Source organism: Pempheris klunzingeri, chromosome 16, assembly GCF_042242105.1.
Source record: "Pempheris klunzingeri isolate RE-2024b chromosome 16, fPemKlu1.hap1, whole genome shotgun sequence".
Classification (NCBI taxonomy): domain Eukaryota; kingdom Metazoa; phylum Chordata; class Actinopteri; order Acropomatiformes; family Pempheridae; genus Pempheris; species Pempheris klunzingeri.
This window is the reverse complement of record NC_092027.1, coordinates 8,630,799-8,648,205: the sequence shown is the minus strand read 5'-3', so window position 1 is coordinate 8,648,205 and position 17,407 is coordinate 8,630,799. Positions and strand designations below refer to the sequence as shown.

At 46.7% G+C, this 17,407-nt stretch overlaps 1 protein-coding gene across 2 annotated transcripts in view; it reads right to left on the bottom strand.

The window, feature by feature from the left end:
- ash1l (ash1 (absent, small, or homeotic)-like (Drosophila)) overlaps nucleotides 1-16,888 on the bottom strand; it is a 30,410-nt gene extending 13,522 nt beyond the window's left edge. For both annotated transcript variants that reach the window (XM_070846357.1, XM_070846359.1), the window contains exons 1-12: nucleotides 16,772-16,888; nucleotides 15,597-15,691; nucleotides 11,845-12,649; nucleotides 6,770-11,201; nucleotides 3,031-3,694; nucleotides 2,719-2,892; nucleotides 2,479-2,573; nucleotides 1,907-1,980; nucleotides 1,717-1,762; nucleotides 1,421-1,529; nucleotides 969-1,175; nucleotides 602-748 (exon numbers count right to left, since the gene is read on the bottom strand). In XM_070846357.1, coding sequence (XP_070702458.1) covers nucleotides 602-748; nucleotides 969-1,175; nucleotides 1,421-1,529; nucleotides 1,717-1,762; nucleotides 1,907-1,980; nucleotides 2,479-2,573; nucleotides 2,719-2,892; nucleotides 3,031-3,694; nucleotides 6,770-11,201; nucleotides 11,845-12,456 — 6,560 coding nt within the window. In that variant the 5' untranslated portion in view covers nucleotides 12,457-12,649; nucleotides 15,597-15,691; nucleotides 16,772-16,888. The remainder of the gene's footprint in view (nucleotides 1-601; nucleotides 749-968; nucleotides 1,176-1,420; nucleotides 1,530-1,716; nucleotides 1,763-1,906; nucleotides 1,981-2,478; nucleotides 2,574-2,718; nucleotides 2,893-3,030; nucleotides 3,695-6,769; nucleotides 11,202-11,844; nucleotides 12,650-15,596; nucleotides 15,692-16,771) is intronic.
- Between the last annotated feature and the right edge of the window lie 519 nt (nucleotides 16,889-17,407).

Genomic DNA, 17,407 nt, shown 5'->3' with positions numbered 1-17,407 from the left:
TACAAGACTCTGAACAACAACCCACATTAGCTTTTCTGCTACAATCTCCTTCTTATCTAACATACAAACATGAACACGTCTTGTCCTACACCTTAGTTTGCTGAAAAAGCCATCAAACAAACAAACCTTCACCGGAGAAAAGCAAACTGCTATCACCAGTTTACAGAGTAGACTAAGTAGACCAGACAGTTAATTAGCTGCTCAGCTGCAGCACATTTAACTGCATCTAAACAGACCTCCAGTGTTACTTCAAGGATACACACTGTAAGCAAGACTGAATATAACAATAACTCTTGTTTGTTTAAAAGAAAATTTAATAGAAGCCCCTTTAAATGGTGATCCATGCTGTTATTATACACCTAATGGAAGCTGACATAACCATTTACATACTGCAAATGAACGCCATGTGCTGTCTTTGTCATCACAGTCAAACGAATGCAGTTAACGTCAGGTCTGGCTTAATTATCCGTCTTTAACAACTTTTGGCAACTGCTGTTGCTTGTGCCTGAAAAGGCTTAGCCAAATCTGGGCTTTGGTGTGAATCCAAATGCGCCACAAGGACATGAGGAGGGAACTGGTTTAAAGCTACCCCAACACTCACCACTTCTGCATCTCACAGTTGGGTTCACAGCTGTGGTTGATGAAACGTGCCTCATTGCCCATTCGGTAGCTGTCAATCACCATGCCGCTATCCAGGTTCAGACAGTAGTTGCCACTGTGGGAGAAGTACTGCTGCATCATACGACTCCTGAAATATGGTGGGAGAGAGAGGGGGTGGAAGATTAAGAGAGAGGTCTTCATTCATTTCCATGCCAAGATAAATTAAGTCCTGAACTGAGGAAGTGAAACAAGCAGATAGACAAATGCAAAATAATTTAAATCATCTGACGTCCCCATTCTTTTCAGAGCATGTCTGTCACCCAACAGGAATTTCTTGCATAATATACAGTATGGCCCGATTGTCTCACCTAAACTCCTGTTCGCTAACCACCTCTCCAAGGTACTCGATGATGAACTGTCCAGAGCGAAGTGGCTCCTTGGTGCGGATGCCCCAGCCCTTGCCCTCAGCGCGGAATCGCTCCAGACACTGGACCCACTCGTGTCTCTGGATGTGCTGGTTGTCACACTGATCGCCACATGGGCAGGTGCTGGGAGAGCACTCAGCAAAACTCATCCTGGGGAAAGAAGCAATCAAAAAAATGTAAAATGAGGCTGAGGCCACTTTTCTTTTGTCTTGACACCATGTTTACCCTCTATTTGTGTGTCTCATTACTAAATGAACAACTATAGGACCACATTCATTGACAAACAGATGACTAAACCTAAGGACTGTTTTTAAAAATATAATACGATTCGTATTCTACTATGGGAACCCTGTTAAACCAAATACATGCCAGTATATGCCGTGGCTTGTCTTTACCTATTCAGGCAATCATCCAGGCAGCCTTTTTCATTCATGTTCTCACGAGGTTTGCAGTTGCATGTAGTTGTTTCATAACCAGAGAGAGGCTTCACATCCACGTAGACATCTGTGATACAAACAGGGGATTAACCCTTTTACATTTACCGACACTCTCATGAAGTGTGACCAGCAGTAATCAAGTATTTTATCATTCCTGTTTTACACACAATGCATCTAGTAGTGAAACAAAGAAATGAAAGCAGATAAATTGATCAGGCTATAAATTACATGTGAATATAAAGCCAGAAACTCACTTGATCTGATCTTTTTATAAAGGGGGACATCAGGCCTCTTGTAAAGCTGCAACAACAATGATAAAAACACAATGGTAAATAATACTTATGTGGGCTTCCACTGTGGCTGTACCTTAAGGAACTCCTCAGCAGTAATTTACTGTGAGCATAGAAAACCCCTCAAACACTTGCACACAACATGATTGATCACCTGATCGTGTTTCCACAGCCATAAGATGTCGTAAGGCAACTGGAAATCAATGCGCTTCTGTCTGAGGTACTTCCCTGAAAAAACAAAGGAGGGGGGGATGTGAGAAGAGGGTTAGGGTTAGAAGGAGGAAGTACTTTTTGACCACATACATGAACCATAGTATGTAAAAGGGAAGTTTGACCTCTTGATGAAACATTTTGTGTTTTCATCTTATCATAGCCGAAAAATATAGGCCTGTGGGAACTGATAAAAAGACGGTCCTGTTCCTAGAAACAGGTTAACTGAGTTATCTTGGTCATTTTGATGAGTAAAAACAGGAGTCCTTCAAATCTGCCTAAAGTAAAAAAAAGAACTGTTGTGGCTTTTACTCAGCAAAACTGACTAATCCACCTTCAACTGAGAGATCAACATTTTACCTCTGCTTATAGAAACATGCCTGATGTAATCAAACCTTTATTAGCATCAGAAAACGTAAATGACTTAAATTTGTCAAGTTTTAGAAGACTGGTCTGTTAATTCCTTCCTGTGTTTTAAAAATAATAATAAAACAAGTGATCCAATTTGAGACTCACCAACATGTATAGGGGCTGGAAATAATCCATAATCATGTTCCCCCGGTATGTATTCCAACTTCTCTTTCTTTAGCTGCAGAAGCTGACTCCGGGGGCTACAGGGTGTGGTACAGAAATGGTCAAATGTAAATGCAGTTCAAAAGCACTCCAGAAAAAAAAAAAAACTGTATGTATATCTAAAATAAGCACACCACACTCAGAAGAGAAAGAAATCCTGTTTAAGATTTCTTTGGAACTCACTCTTCAGTCTTGTACACGTCAGAGTAAAGTCCTGCTTTCTGGAACTTCTTCTTTGGGGGTCTGGCTGGTCTCTTCTCCCGTTGGGTGGTTACGGGCATGGGTGGAGCTTGTTCGCTGGAGACAGTGGCTGGGCGTTCTGGGGAGCAGTGGCCATCTGGCTTGCTTTCCATTGAGCTAAAAATAGAACCGTGACTTGGTTTCTAGTGATGATGATGGCATTAATACTCTCTGTAAATCTTTGTTAGTGTCCCACAACTGAGAGTTTGTTGTATACAGGGTTAATATGTAACAGTGTGGTGATAATTTGCTCACCCACGAAAGTGCTGGAGCTCGTCCTGGGTGAGCCAGCTTCTTCCTGTTCCAGCTCTGGACCTTGCCAGGTTTTCCATGTTCTCCTCCCTGTCTGGCAATCGTTCCTCAGTTTCTTCTACCTCCCCGTCCTCTTCTTCCTCCTCTTCTTCATCATCCCCATCTCTCTCCCAGTGCTTCCTCTTCTGACCTTTTCTACGCTGTCCCTGAACTACTGACTCAATAGCATCTGTAACGGTGTCCCCCTCCCACCCTCTGGCCCCTGCTGGACGTTCTCCCCCTTTGTCCCTGTGCCGACTCTGATTCAACTCAACCACTGGTCGTGGGGATGGCGGCGGGGAGGGTAACGGGTGTTTCCTGGGACGTCCGGGGCCTCTTTTTTTCACCACATTGTTTCCTGTGCGAGCCTGCCTCTGCAGCTTCTTGGCACGCAGGATTTTGTTGACGTGGTGCAGGCTGTGTTTGGATGGCTGTGCCCGGTGGGAGTGGTGGGGCAGGGAGGCATCCAGGCAGCAGTCCTGAGAGGGGGAGAGGCAGGAGGATGAAGCGGAGCCGTGGGAGTGAAACAGAGGAGGTTGATGATGGTGCTGCTGCCGGTGGTGCATGGACCCTTCTGATCCTTCAGGCGTTGAGAGTGTAACACCTCTTGTCTGGATACCTGATGACCCTTGTCAAACAAACAGAAAATTAATGCTGCATATGTTGCCCACAGCACACATTCTTAGCATTTCTTAGCATTTGTAAGTGGCATTAAGACAACTGAGACAGTCTAAACTTTCAAAACCCTGTGATTCTGTCCTGCCATGTCTGCCATTACTTAGCACAAAGGGCAATGTGTCCCAAAAGTAAATGTTTTTAACATAAGGGGACATGTGAAATTGACTTTTTTTACTATTTATGCTTGCAAGTAAAAATTTAAAGCTCAGGCAAAGATATTAAAATGAAGTAACCCATCACCAAGCCACCTATAGTCAACAGTAAAATTTGTTTGAGAGAGCTTTAAGCCTCTAACAACAAGTATTTGGTTAACACAGCATAAAAGACCATGTTATCCCTACCAAGCTGCTATTTGTAACAAGAAGTCAATGGTAAAAGTAGTCACAAGTACACAGAGTAGATTTCCTCAGCTATTCACCATCTCTTAGATGCTGTTTGTTTTCTCTGACTGTCCTCTTGACTCCTCACTTTCCATTCTTATACATCTTTCTTCAAATATCTTTCCTCATTTACATTATTCTTAATTTTTTCCTGAGTATTCCACACTTTTCCCTTCCTACTTCATGTCCTTTGACATTGCACGCCTCTGCTTCCTTCTCCACACATGTTACTCTCATCGTTTTCCCTCATTAACATTGTCCTGCAGGGCCTCAACATCCCCAACTTTCTCACCCTCTCGCCTCCCTTGCCTGACCTTAGAAAACCCCTCTTCCCTCTATATTACTACATCTTTTAATCCATGTCACGCTCACTCTAATCCTCCCCACCTACTCCTCCACAATTTAAAACTTACATCTTCACTCCATTTTTTTCTGGATTAGGTTAATTTTGCCTTAATTTTTCATCTTACTCCAATTGCCCCCAAGTTTTATTAACCCTTTACCCTAATCCTCATTTTGTCCTCGTTTTGGCACTCATTACGTAGTTTCCATACATGTTTCATACTTCTCGATGTAAATACCACAAATTCAAGAGTACAAAATATTGCAAACATGCTCAAATACTTTGCCAGGGTGGAAAAGTTGGCACATTGATACAAAGATCTACAAAAGGGCAACATACAGAATCATTTGAAAGAATATTTATTTAGATTAACACCTCTAAACTATAAGAGTTGTCTTATTCTATTCTATAGTCTATTCACGCCAACATTATGCAACAGACAGTCCAGAGTCCATGCTCAGTGAAAGAGGGTTACCCTGTGTTCACTGACCAACAAAAATGAACCACGGTGAGATCAGGGAGCCCACACATATAGACTGGTTAAGACAGAGCCAAAGTGGTTAACTAGCTTATCTGAGTGAACAACAGATTTAACCATTGCCTGATCTCTGCCACATTACCATGTGTTGACTTGTGGTGATCATGTATGGTGTGAATCACGCATCAGCCAGTGTTTAGATATGCAGGCTGAACATGGCTTAAGTAACAGCAGTTGATGGAAACAAGCCAACTCTTCACATTTTCTTATGTTGACTCGGAAATTCACTTAAAACCTGAACACTTGAATGGAAACATACCTATTCACATCTATTCTTTAATGCTAATCCTTGGCCTTCCTTATAGTCCCTTTTACCCCACCTCACCCTCCATCCATACACTTCTGTCAGTGTGCATCGGTCCATCATCCCCCACTTGTCTTGTGTGCCAGCCCAGTCCCCACCCTTGGCCTCCTCTACCTTCACGGTGCAGTCTGCGACCGCTGGTTGACCCCAAGTCCTGAGCTCTAATCCAGGATTACCCTGGCATGGTTTGAATTGCACCATACTGCCTCACTGGGGACCATACAGCTTCCCATCTTGCTCACAAACATACGCATGAATGGCAGGTAATACTCCCATACAAACACCCACCCTGCCACTGCTAAAACACACACACACACACAAGCAAAATCACATCAGTCTTAGTCAGGAGGTATTCAGAGTCACACTGACGAGGAGCTGTGTCTTACATCAGCAACATTAGCTCAGCCCAGGTGCTGGCTGCAGGATAGGACTAGACCTCACATTGTGGGCTTTTGAGGGAAATGTCTACTAAATATAGCATGTTAACAAAACACTCCACCCCCTTAGCTCTGGCAGGAATGCTATATCAACTGTGGCCAACTGCAGCCAACTGCGGCCATCCACACTCACAGACAAGCCAGTTTAAGTCATTACACATGCTTTTTTTTGCCAAGCCTGTAACCACTAGTAAGAGCTACCAAATGTCAGACGGTGTATGCATATGGGGTGTCAGTGTGTCTTTGAAGGGGGCCTTTTTCACTCAAATAACAAGCCCATTCCTCTTAGTATTTTCTTTGTGCAGATGGGGGATAGCTGAGAGGGCTACACAGACACAGCAGATATTTTTCCAGTGGTGTTTGATCTAACCACAACTGAGATATGGATGTTTCCAGTTGTAACCACTACATGATTTTTCAGCACTACGAAAGATTTTCAAGATACACAGGCTTCAATGAGCAGAGATCAAGCAAGATTTGAGAGCCCCCATGCTGTGGAATAAGCAGAATGTGCCATATGGCAATGTCTGAAAGGGTTATTGCCCAAATGCGTAGTCCTGAAATTAGTGCTTGGTCTAATTGATTGCTCATTGTGCCAGTTTCACCATAACCATGCCAATAAATAAAGCTCGTCAGACATTGGCCAATCACAGCCAACCACATAATTCTTGGTACAACTGCATCAGAACTATTTTTGGAAAATGAATTTAGTGCACAATTGACTCAAATAACAATTAATAATGCCCAATTTAATTTGGGTCAAAAGATTTTCTGTGCTGAATAGCTCATCAAACACAAAAGCTTAAAAGGACCACATGAATGATTATGTGATTCAATGCATGAATACTCAGGAACAAATAAACAGTTCCCTGCTGCTATTGTTAAATGGTTACTGCACAGTATTCTTTATTCTAAGTAAACTATGCAGATGCTGATGTAAATCAGTTTACTAGTGGATGCTCTGCTGGAGGCAGCCTCTTCATACAGATCCTTGTAGAAAAACTAAACCAACATTTAACTTACCTAGCTCTCTCCTTTCTGCTGATGTTGAGCGGTCTTTCCTCATTGGCCGGTCCATGCGGGAGAAGCTGGAGCTCTCTGTGACTACCTCAGCTTTCCTGCTCCTGCCCCCCTTCAGATTGGTGCGGGTGAGAGCAGAGGCAAACAGATTTGTAAGGTTTGGAGAATCATGGCCTCCAGGCTCTACATCCTCTGTGGGGGTGAGAGGTTCCTCATCCTCGCTGTCTGAGCAGCCTGCCGGGTCTTCAGCCCGTCCATCTGAGAAGGGACCCTGGCCCGGTGCAACATGATTCCGTGGAAGCTTAGAGTAGTCTGCCTTAGAGCTGCCCATCCTGAACCATGACTCTACTGGGTGATGGCCTTTTGAGCTGTTACCCAATGCAAGCCTGGATGGGCCTAGACAGGACATGGAGCTCTCTTTGCGCTTGTACCTTTCTGCAGATGAGGATGAGGAAGAAGAGGGGGAGTTGGCAGAGGTGGCAGCAGCTTGCTTGCTGGTGCTGGTGCTGGAGTTGTCTCGTCCAAAGCGGCATCGTTGTAGAGACTCTGTCATTCCTAAACTGCCAACTCGCTCTCCTTTCCCTGGTGCTCCACCATCAGAAATCCCTGCACTTGCTCGGCTACCTGATGCTCCTCTTGCTGCTTCTTCCCTGTCCTCCTCTGCACAGCGCTCTCTATGTTTGTGTCTGTGTTTGTGTTTGTGGTGCCAGTTGAAGGACAGCTCAGAGGACATGGGTGGGTACAGGACAGGGGACCTTCCTCCTCCCAGATACTCCTGCCTGAGCAGCTTATGTTTTTTCTTGTGAAATTTGGAGGGGTTCAGCAGGAGATGTGAAGGGTGGTGATGATGCATGTAAGATGTAGGGGGAGGAGGAGGGAAAGATGGTGAGTGGTGAGAGTGGTGGGACGGGGCTGTGTGGGGTGACTGGTGGTGTGGGTGGGGATACAGAGCACTAGCTGGAGGATAACCCCTGTAATACCCCAACCCCAGGGGCCCAGAGGAGTAGGGAACGCTGTAGGAGGGGTGGTAGAAGCCTCCACTGGAGAGTGGGAATCCAAGCCCGGGTACAAAGGGAACCTCAGACATGGACTCCCTCAGTTTGGGAGGCCGTCCCCGTTTCTTCTTCATGTCTGGTTTACGAACATAGTGCAATGGGTCACATGAGTATGCAGGATGGGAGTAGTAGCTGCCAAAGTTAACCCTGAAGATCGTAGGCAGGAGGTCCCTGTGGACATAATGATGTGGAGGAGGGCCACCTGTGCCTCCTATGCCACCACTGGTCCTGCTCCCTACTCCTGGCACTCTACTTGTTCCTGCTGCAATGCCTATTCCACTGCTGAGCCGGTGGCCTGTGGTACGGTGTGCTATCCGTATTTCACTCAGTCTCACAACAATCTCATCCAGCTCAGCAAGAAAGTCTGGGTCATGCCGCCGGGAGCGCAGCTGTAAGTACTTCTTCTTGCGTTTTCTTTTCTGTCTCTTTAGCTTGTCATAGCCAGGGCATCCATGGCTGCGGCGTTTACACTTGTGCTTATGCTTCTCCTTGTGTCCTATTAACGAGGAGGCAGGGGCTGCTGGGTGAGGTCTCCTGGGATCGGGTGATGACCTTGCTCCATGGGGTGATGGAGATGGTGAGGGATGTTCCATAAGCACAGTGGAGTGTCGCCGCCTGCCTCTGGAATTAAGGCCAACCCCCGGACCCATAGCTGAACCAATGACCCCTGGCATTAATAATCCACTGCCCATCCCAGGTGGCATCCCAATTCCACCCAAGCCACCCGCCCCTCCAGCTTTCTCGCCACGGTCAGAGGTGCTGTTATTGTCTGTTCCTATTCCACTGTCACTGGGCACTGTCTCCTCACTGTGTGACTCACTGACTGGTGACGGAGTGGCTTCTTTTAGTTCACTGAGGGGGGCAGGGGAGGTGGGATGGAGCGGCCTTGGAGGGGAAAGCTTATGATAATGGTAGTGCTGCCTGTAATGATGGTGGTGGTGATGATATCCACGACATGATGACTTCTTCTGGGAAGCTGCTGTGACCATAGATGACGCTGAGCCCAGCCCTGGGTTGCGAGGATTAGGGGCCGAAAAGGTTGGGGGAGGGAAGGAGAACGTGTTGTGGCTATGATGGGGGTTAGAATAGTGAGGGTGACCTGCAAAGTGCACTGAGCCTGGCTCCACAAAACTGGCATCGCTGATCGGACTGTGGCCACCACTAGACTGTGAGAGGGAGGGGGAAGGAAATACCTCAGAAGAGGAAAGCTGGTGCTGTTGCTGGGACTGTGATTGATGGTGATGGAGAGGTGAAGTGGTGTTTGGGGACAGGAAGGGTTCTGGTGGTGGTGTTGTAGCTGAGGAATTTGTCGCTGCTTTTGGTTTACGGCCTCTTCTCTTACCCATGTATATTGTGCCCTTTTTACTGACATTAATTTGTGGTCCTAGTTTTCCCCCAAAAGAGGCTGCCAGGGAGGACAATGATTGGGTTGCAGCTTCCACAGAGCCAACCACCCCACTGGTGGTGCCTTTAGGAGTTTCTTCTGTTCTTGGGCCTAACAAGATTTGACTAAGAATACGTTTCCGTTTCACACTTTTCATCTTATTGATCTTTCCTATGATAGTTTTCATGATAAGCTGCCCATTTCCTCTGCTGCGGAACCGTTTGTCTCCCATATCCCCTGCCTCTGGAGCCAACGTGGGAGGCTGACCCTCCTGGGGTAAGGTAGGAGGAAGGCGCTTGGGGCGTCCACGTTTTCTAGGCATAGGTTTAGGGGGGTTCAGGTCCACCTCTGGGTGAAGAACAGGTGGGTCCTGTTCTTCTTTGGACTTGAATGATGAAAAGACCTTAGAGGGGACCAGCTTGTTTGGGGGGCACCCACGGGCTGGGGCGTCAAGTCTTGGCATTTTAGATTTTGGCCTTCCCCTTTTCTTAGGCTGGGGTGGGAAGAGCTGTGACGCTGGATTTTGTGGCACAGGATTTGGTTTGACCTTATTTGGGTTAGGAGGCCTGCCCACGGGTCTTTTAACCGGTGGTGACGGCGTTTCCAAGCTTGAAGATAAAGGCATGGTGGTTTTGCTCTGGTCGAAGGGACTGTCCTGGCCTGCTCTTTGACTCTGTGTCTTGTTCATAACACGAGTCCAGCGGGGTTTTCTTCCCCTGCGTTTTTTAAGGGGTTTGCTATCCTGCTCTGCAGGAGAGTCTAGGGATGAATCAGGAGAATCATCTCTAAGAGGCGTTTGTGAGCCTTCGTCACCATCTGGCTCTGGTGAAGAAGGTGCCCTTTGTCTTACAGAGTCAGGGGGACTGCTAGTCCGACCAGGTCGGCTACTATCCCTGTTGGGACTGCGCTTACTTGGACTAGTGCTTTTCCCCCTCTCCACTCGCAGTGACTGATTACTACCCCCCTTGTCTTTCCCTTCTGGCTTTCCCATCCCTGTTGAAGGAGGGCACTTGGTTAAGTCTCTGGGGCTGTCCCTCTCCTGCTCCATCTCACTTGCACTGCTTTCCTCTGCCAAAGCAGGACTCTCTCGCGCATGGTGTCCTTGTGAGGGAGCAGGGGAGCCTAGGTGACTCACTGCACTCACTGTCCTCTGCTCAGCTGAGGTGGTGGAGGAGGATGAAATGGGACAAGATGGAGAAGTGGCGGTGTGGGGTAGACAGTGAGCGGGACGTGACTGTGACTTAGAAATGCTACTGTTGCTGTTGTCATTGTTGCTGTCCTTTGACATGACTGACAGGCGGTTATTGCCATAGGTGAGTGCTGGGCTGCTGCTGCGACTACTGCTGTTGCTGCTGTTCATGCTGTTACTCATGTTGTTACTGCTGCTGCTACTAGCTTTCCCAGCTCCTTCCGTGTCATCCTTCCTCAGTGCTGTCAGGGTGGATGAATTTTCCACAATGCTGTCTTTGTTCCTTGAACCATAGGGGCGACCAGGTGGTCGTGATACAGGAGGTGGCGGGGATAGGTGTACCATTCTTGAATATGTGTTCCTATTGGCCATAGCCCTGTCTCGTTGCTTGGCTGTGGGGGCCATAAAGCCTGAGCTTGGGATAGGAGGAGCAGGATCAACCTTTGCAGGTTTGGCCGGCTTGGGGGTCTTTGATGGTGGGCAAGTCGCTATGAGTTGAGCTAATTTCTCAGTAACTGTAGGTGCTCCCCAGTTTTGAACACTCTTGTCCTTGTCTCTCTGACTTTCAGTGCTGTACGTGTATTGAGGAGGTTTAACACCTTCAAAGCTGGGTTCTTTTGATGCAGGTAGTGGTGGAGTAGGTGAAGATGTCCGGGGGTTGGGTTGTGGAGTTGGTGTTTTCTTCCCAGAGGGATGCGTTTTGCTGTCTGGTGGAGGGCGGTGAAGGTTAAGGGGTCTCTCAGATGTGGTGGCGGCTGCTTTCATGTCTGACTTTGTATCAGACTTGCAATCCATCTTTGGTGGACCCTGCAAAACAAAATTGAGAGTAATGTGGCAAAATTAATACCAGTTTCAGTGCTAAAGTCACTGAACCCAACATATGTGGCCAGAGACGGCCCCAGTTAAAAGTACAAACTATCGATCGGAAATAGGATTCTATACCCCTTTAGTAACTGCAATTCATTGATGAGATTTTCTATTCAATACTGCTTCCTGGGCATGCCCACAGGGGAAGTTACACTCAACTCAATAACACTTATCAGGGTCAGACTGGGGACAGAGAGGGAGAGCTAGAGAGAGAGAGGTCACGCAGGGGAGGGGGTGGAGGGGACATGGCCAGGCAGAGACAGAGGATAGACGACACAGACGGAGGGAGATTGCAGGGGGCGGTGCATAATGAATGGAGACAGGCCAACAGAGAACACAAAGAAAACTAAAGGACAATTTATGCTCCGTTCTTTATCTGTGCAATAACATGGTGATTACGAGGCTACTCTTGTTGTGGCCCTTTGCCTTACTGACGACATTTTAAGGAACTAAAGTAAACGTACACTAGTATTCGCACAAAACATATACAATACATTGGTGGTCATGCTGGCTGTCAATAGTGAATGTTTGGTAGAGTGAATCAATTCCTGAATCAAAATACATAAATTGACTCCCTCCTTACCCTTTTTGCTGGAGCGCTCCCATTCACTTGGGAGGGTGACAGGGTGGTAGTGCTGGTGGGAGGAGGAACAGGAGGAGGTGGTGTAGGGGCTTTCGGAGCTTTAGCAGAGGGGGTTGAAGAAGATGACAGGGCTGGTCTGTTGACACTGGGACTTTTATCCCTCTCTTTTTCCCTGCCATGTGAAGGGCTCTGACTGCCTGGCCCATCACCTGTGGCCGCTGAACGGTTCCCACGAGCGCTACCTCCTCCACGTCCTGTATGCCTCACAGTGGCCCTGAAGGCAGGTCGGCACACATAATTCTCCAAGATTTTAGGGGGCTTCTTCATGCGTTTCGCTTGAAGGCCGATCTTAAGTTTGACATTGCCCTCGGACAGGCTGCTCTCTTTGATGGAGAAATGAGATTGGTCACCGCCGGCACCTCCTGGCCCACTTGCTCCTGCCCCTCCTGCACCAGCAGAGACAGTGGCAGCTCCCTCCTTCTCTCTGTCTCTCTTCTTCTCCTCCTCCTCATCTTTCTTTCCACCCCCTCCCTCCTTCTCTCGCTCCCCTGTGGGGGCACCTGAGAGGAGAGGGGGTGGAGTTGCAGTTCCCCCTTGAATCTTAGGATCCATCAGAAGTTTAAGAGGTGTGCAGGTTTACTTGGGAGGGGATGTTCTGGATACCAGGTACAGTTTTTGTTGGGGGTGGGATGGGGGTGAAGGGGGAAAAGGGGGAGGGGGATAACGGTGACGGTGAAGCTCTCCTTGTTTTTCGGCAGCTTCTCTCCCTTCCTTGGCTGTCCAGCCCTCTTTCTCCGTCCTTCAACTGTACAAGTAAAGACAGGTATAGAGGGAGAGAGGAAAAGGGAGGGTGGAGGGAGCAAAAACAGATAACACATTAGTTGCCGCAACACATAACATCAACCTAACACTGACCTATAAAAAGTATAAAGTAAAAAAGTTTTAAAAATCTTTTAATGAATGATGGTAAAAAAAAAAAAAAAACCAGACAGAGGTCAAACATTTGTATAATCTATTTGGTTAGAGGCTGTCCTTCATCCTGTCTGGGTGACTTTTTAAGGTGTGTTTGTCCTCATGGCATATAACAATCTGTGACCTATTTGCACAGCAAAGACTCTTCTACCTGAGAAATGTAACCGTAGGCTTAAGGACTCTGAATTGTCCAACTGAGAACTACAAACCCCACAAAGTCCAGAATCAATAGTTAATCCCACAGCGCTGCCACATCCTTCTGAGGGGTTATGGGATAAGACGTCAAATGAGCAATCTCGTAAACTGCCACATTAGTAGCAGTGAAAACGGGTGCCGGGTGATAGTGGCAAACTGTTCATTTCCTACGTTAGCACAGCAGCAGCAGAGAGCAGCATGTTTCTTAATTGTGCTCCTTAGAGGACAGCACAATTCAAGAAGTTGTCTAAAGCTCCCCATGGCCAGTGAGTGATTTAATGCGGATTCGCCCCCAAGCAGGTGCTTTCTCTGGGTGAAGTCATTTGGAGGCAATTCAGAACTGTGACCTCAGCACGTTGGGCCCTCTGGGACTAGACAGAGGATCCGGCCGCCTTTCCCAGCCTTCGCCAGCAGCAACTGAGAGTGAGTGATAGAGCGTCAACGTGCCGGCGGTTTCTCTGCGCCCTACATTAGTGGAGAGCACTAAAGGAGCCACTTAATGGAGCCTCAGGAAAGTCATACAAGTCGTCACATCAGTGAAGTGTCACAGCAACAGAAAAAAAAGAATCTACCCTACACAGAGTCTCAGACTCGTTTGTTTTGGATTATGACTGTGGAAAACAGTAGTAGAGAATTTTTTTTTGTTGAACCACACACTAAACACAGCCCGATTTTTTCGGAGTCTGGCCTGTAGTTCCCCCACGCCCTCTTTTCTGTGTTTACTTCAATTACTCAGTCCATTTCGCCTCAAAACTGCAGACTCCCCCTCACTACACATACCACACTCAAATCACACCTCCCTCTTTTCTTTAACACTCCATCAATCTCTGTGTTCTTTCACCGTTTTCTTTAAGCTTTTCCATCCTCTTCCTGACTCTATTTCACAAACTTGGAAAGCAGTAGTAGCAGCACACAAACTAAAGTCACAGTGCTCCTACTTTAATCAAAAACACATTTTACCCACCGCCACCCCCCCAACTCTGTTCCCTGTGTCCTTCTCTAACAGAGTGACAAATGCTCTCCTCATTCTTTTATACTAAACGCTTACAGAGATACTAGCTGTATCCGCTGCCTGACAGCAGCTATGCCAAAAATAAGCCAGTGTAGTACCTAACTCTGTGAGAAACTACCATCACAAGTGTAGAAAAAAAAAACCTCCCGGAGAGTCAAAGCATTCCTCTCACCTCTAACAAGCAGGTCATTTACTGGCACTTGTTCTCCTGTACATGATCTGATACTAGGCTGAACCACTTTCTTATTTGTGATTGATAAACCTAAACACTAAAGCGTATCACTAGCACTGAAGTACTTTTGCATTTACGGGGCAGTAATGACTACGCTGCTTTTATTTTGGGGGATTTTCAGTCACACCGCAAAACAACAGAATAGAGCACTACTGGTTTTAAAGACAGATATCACTCATGTCTGTCTGCTGTGTGGTTTTACTTTAAGAGCAATAACTAGAAGTTAAAGTAAAAAGACAGGTACATTAATCAAGGGCAAATGTCAAAAATGAAAATGAAAAACAGAGAATCAATAATCAATATCAGGCCAACAACCTAAGAAATGGCAGAGCAGGCAGGAACGTAGTAAACAACTTCCCACACACACACCCCCCCCTCTCCCATTTCTTTCCCCTTACTCCCTCCCTCCTTTCACTCCCTCCTCACTTTTGCACACGTTGTTCATAACTGCTGATTTCCCTTTGGCCATAGCAATAGTATCCAACCCGCCCACCCCCCACATCATTCACATGGGGGCTGCCGTCTGCCCCCAGAGCGCCGTGTCATTTCCAGGGCTTTTACTCCAGCGGTGTTAGTGCAGGGGCGTGCGGAGGGAGGAGGAAAGCAGCCAAATTCCTTCACTACTACCATTAGTTTGTATCATCTAACAGCGGACGTGCTCACACGCAGCAGTAACGCGCCGTAGTCCGAAGGAGGCGGCTGTGATGTTTAAACCTGGAAGATGAAGGTTGCAACGCATCGGACCAGAATGACAGGTGTCCTGCAAACACCCTCAGTCTGTGGCAGCCCAGGGAGGTCCTTTGGGTGTCACTGACTGACTTCAAATACACTGCATGGCATCTGTGTATACAATTTAAATTAATTACACTTTCCCTCGTGTTATGCAAAAACGTGGTTGGCCAGCGGATGGCTGAGCAAACCAAATAACGTTATCTGCTTTCGGGTTTCTGTACAGTCAACACTGCCTCTCAAGGGGAGAAGTCATGAGTCTGCGAACGGATCGCCCTTCATTTTCACTTCAAGTGCTCATAGTCACACAGCAAACTCATCCTTGTTTAGTCATAATCATAATTACTGTGTCAATCGAAAGGAAATACGCCCTTGGAGGCATGCTTTTGCAGTTTGTGTAAGCCGTCAAGGTGACACTGCAATGCACGCAGAAATCATTTTTGGAAACATCTACTCTTGGGTCAACATTAGGCTGCTAAAAATCTCTTGCAGGGACTGACAGAACAGGAGCAGCGAGCAATCTGATGGAGTGAAGCTACACTGATGTGTCAACAGCAACAATAAACCAGCAAATCTGTTAAGATGCATTATATCCATACGGCATCCACTCACCTGTGTAATTGTCCAGAAACGGTGTTCACATTATTTGGCTGTGTCCTCCCTGCGTGTGTATCAACGTGGTGGCCACATATTTTATCTTCCAAGTGCTGAAGTGCCAAAAAAAAAAAACATAAAAAATGTCAGATATTTTCATTCTCTATTTGTTGTTTCTGAGATATAAATCTAAGGAATGCGCCGCGAGCTTGTGCAGCGATATGAAATGTGTGTTTTGCATTCATGCTACAATTGCATAATAAATGTTATTGCTGTTTTCAGACGTGCCAAATAGGTTATAACAAAGTAACGCAGCCACACACACACACACACACACACACACACACAGACACAGACACAAACAAACAAAAATCAAAGATCTATACACACAGCTCTTGACCACCTACAAGAATGTGATTGTTAACCTTGCCACCTCCAAAACACAAAGTTGCGGCGGTGTAAGCTGAGCGCCAGCATGTAAAGCATCCCACCGAAAAATGAATTTCCATAATGTTTAAGATAATAACAGGCAAGGCGGTAAAGTAACGTGGACGGCGTGGCCACTTGGCGCTTAACATAACCCAAGCATTGTAAAAGGTTTGTGTTTATTTTGTAACAAGCTAGCAGCTACCATCCGTCCAATAATAGACAGCCTGTGCTACATTTTGTATCAATGGCACTGGCAGCGGCTAACTAGCCATCTATCAGCAGCCTGTTTGAGGACGATTTCAGCTAATTCCTCCCTGCATAGCTCTAACTTGTACTCTATGTAAGTTGCAAATGTGTTGCAAACGCCTACAGCGTTTAAACTATTAGTGTAAACCGAGTGAATATGACACAACCTGGGACAAGTGATGCACATAATCTTACATCTCCGTCACATTCTCGTAGGCACTCGTGTTACTACATCTCAGCTACGACGGCTAACGATGCACTAGCAAGTCAGCTAAAGGAGAAAAATCCTCCAACGCTGGTTCAAATGACAAAACGCACAATTAAATCGACTTAAATACACGAGAAAAATTGCGGCGAGTTTTATCCCAGCGGTGTAAAATAAGAGATGCAGCGCCCGTGTAGGTTATTAAAAAAACACTAACTGTCAACAAAATGGCGGCTGCGTTGAATCAACAGAGACCCGAAATGGATCTCCCTCTATTTCTTCTTCCTCGGTGCTAAAATCCTTTTTTCCTTACAGCAACTGGTATCCGTAAAATGTCCCGAGATGCTCCGAAATCCAGTCCGACACGCCGTTAGCGAGGCCTGGATGTGTCAGCACGGGCCTCCCTCGTCAATCGGGCCTCCATGTCTGCTCAGCCCGTATCGCTACTGTGTCAGTACAACACGGGCATTCTCAGTCCCGGAGAGGAGGGAGGGAGGGGAGGACGGACCGAGGAGGGCGGAAGGGAGAGGAGGAGGAGAGGGGAGGAGAGGAGAGCAAATGTCGGTTGTGCGCGGTTCCTGCGGTCCCCGGTCATTGACAAAAAAAAAAAAAAAAAGCCAGTGTTTCGTTATTTTACTGTAGTTGGTGGCCGCTGGAAGCTGTGTGTTATGAGGCAGGGTGAGGGTGTGTTTACGTGTCTGCAACAGTCAACTGTCAAACTGGTGGTGCCTTCACTGGCGTCAGCTGCTGCACAGAGTGTCAGCATAACATTACAGTCCTATAGAGACAGCAGAGGCAGACAGGAGCCCTTCAGCCCGTAAATAACTCACTCTGCCCCCATGGACATGTTTGCTCCTCTGTGCTGTTAATGATAAGTCGAATGATTGACCAACCTGCCACATTTTTTTTAATGATCCATAACTGGTAATTTAGTCATTTAAAAAAAAAA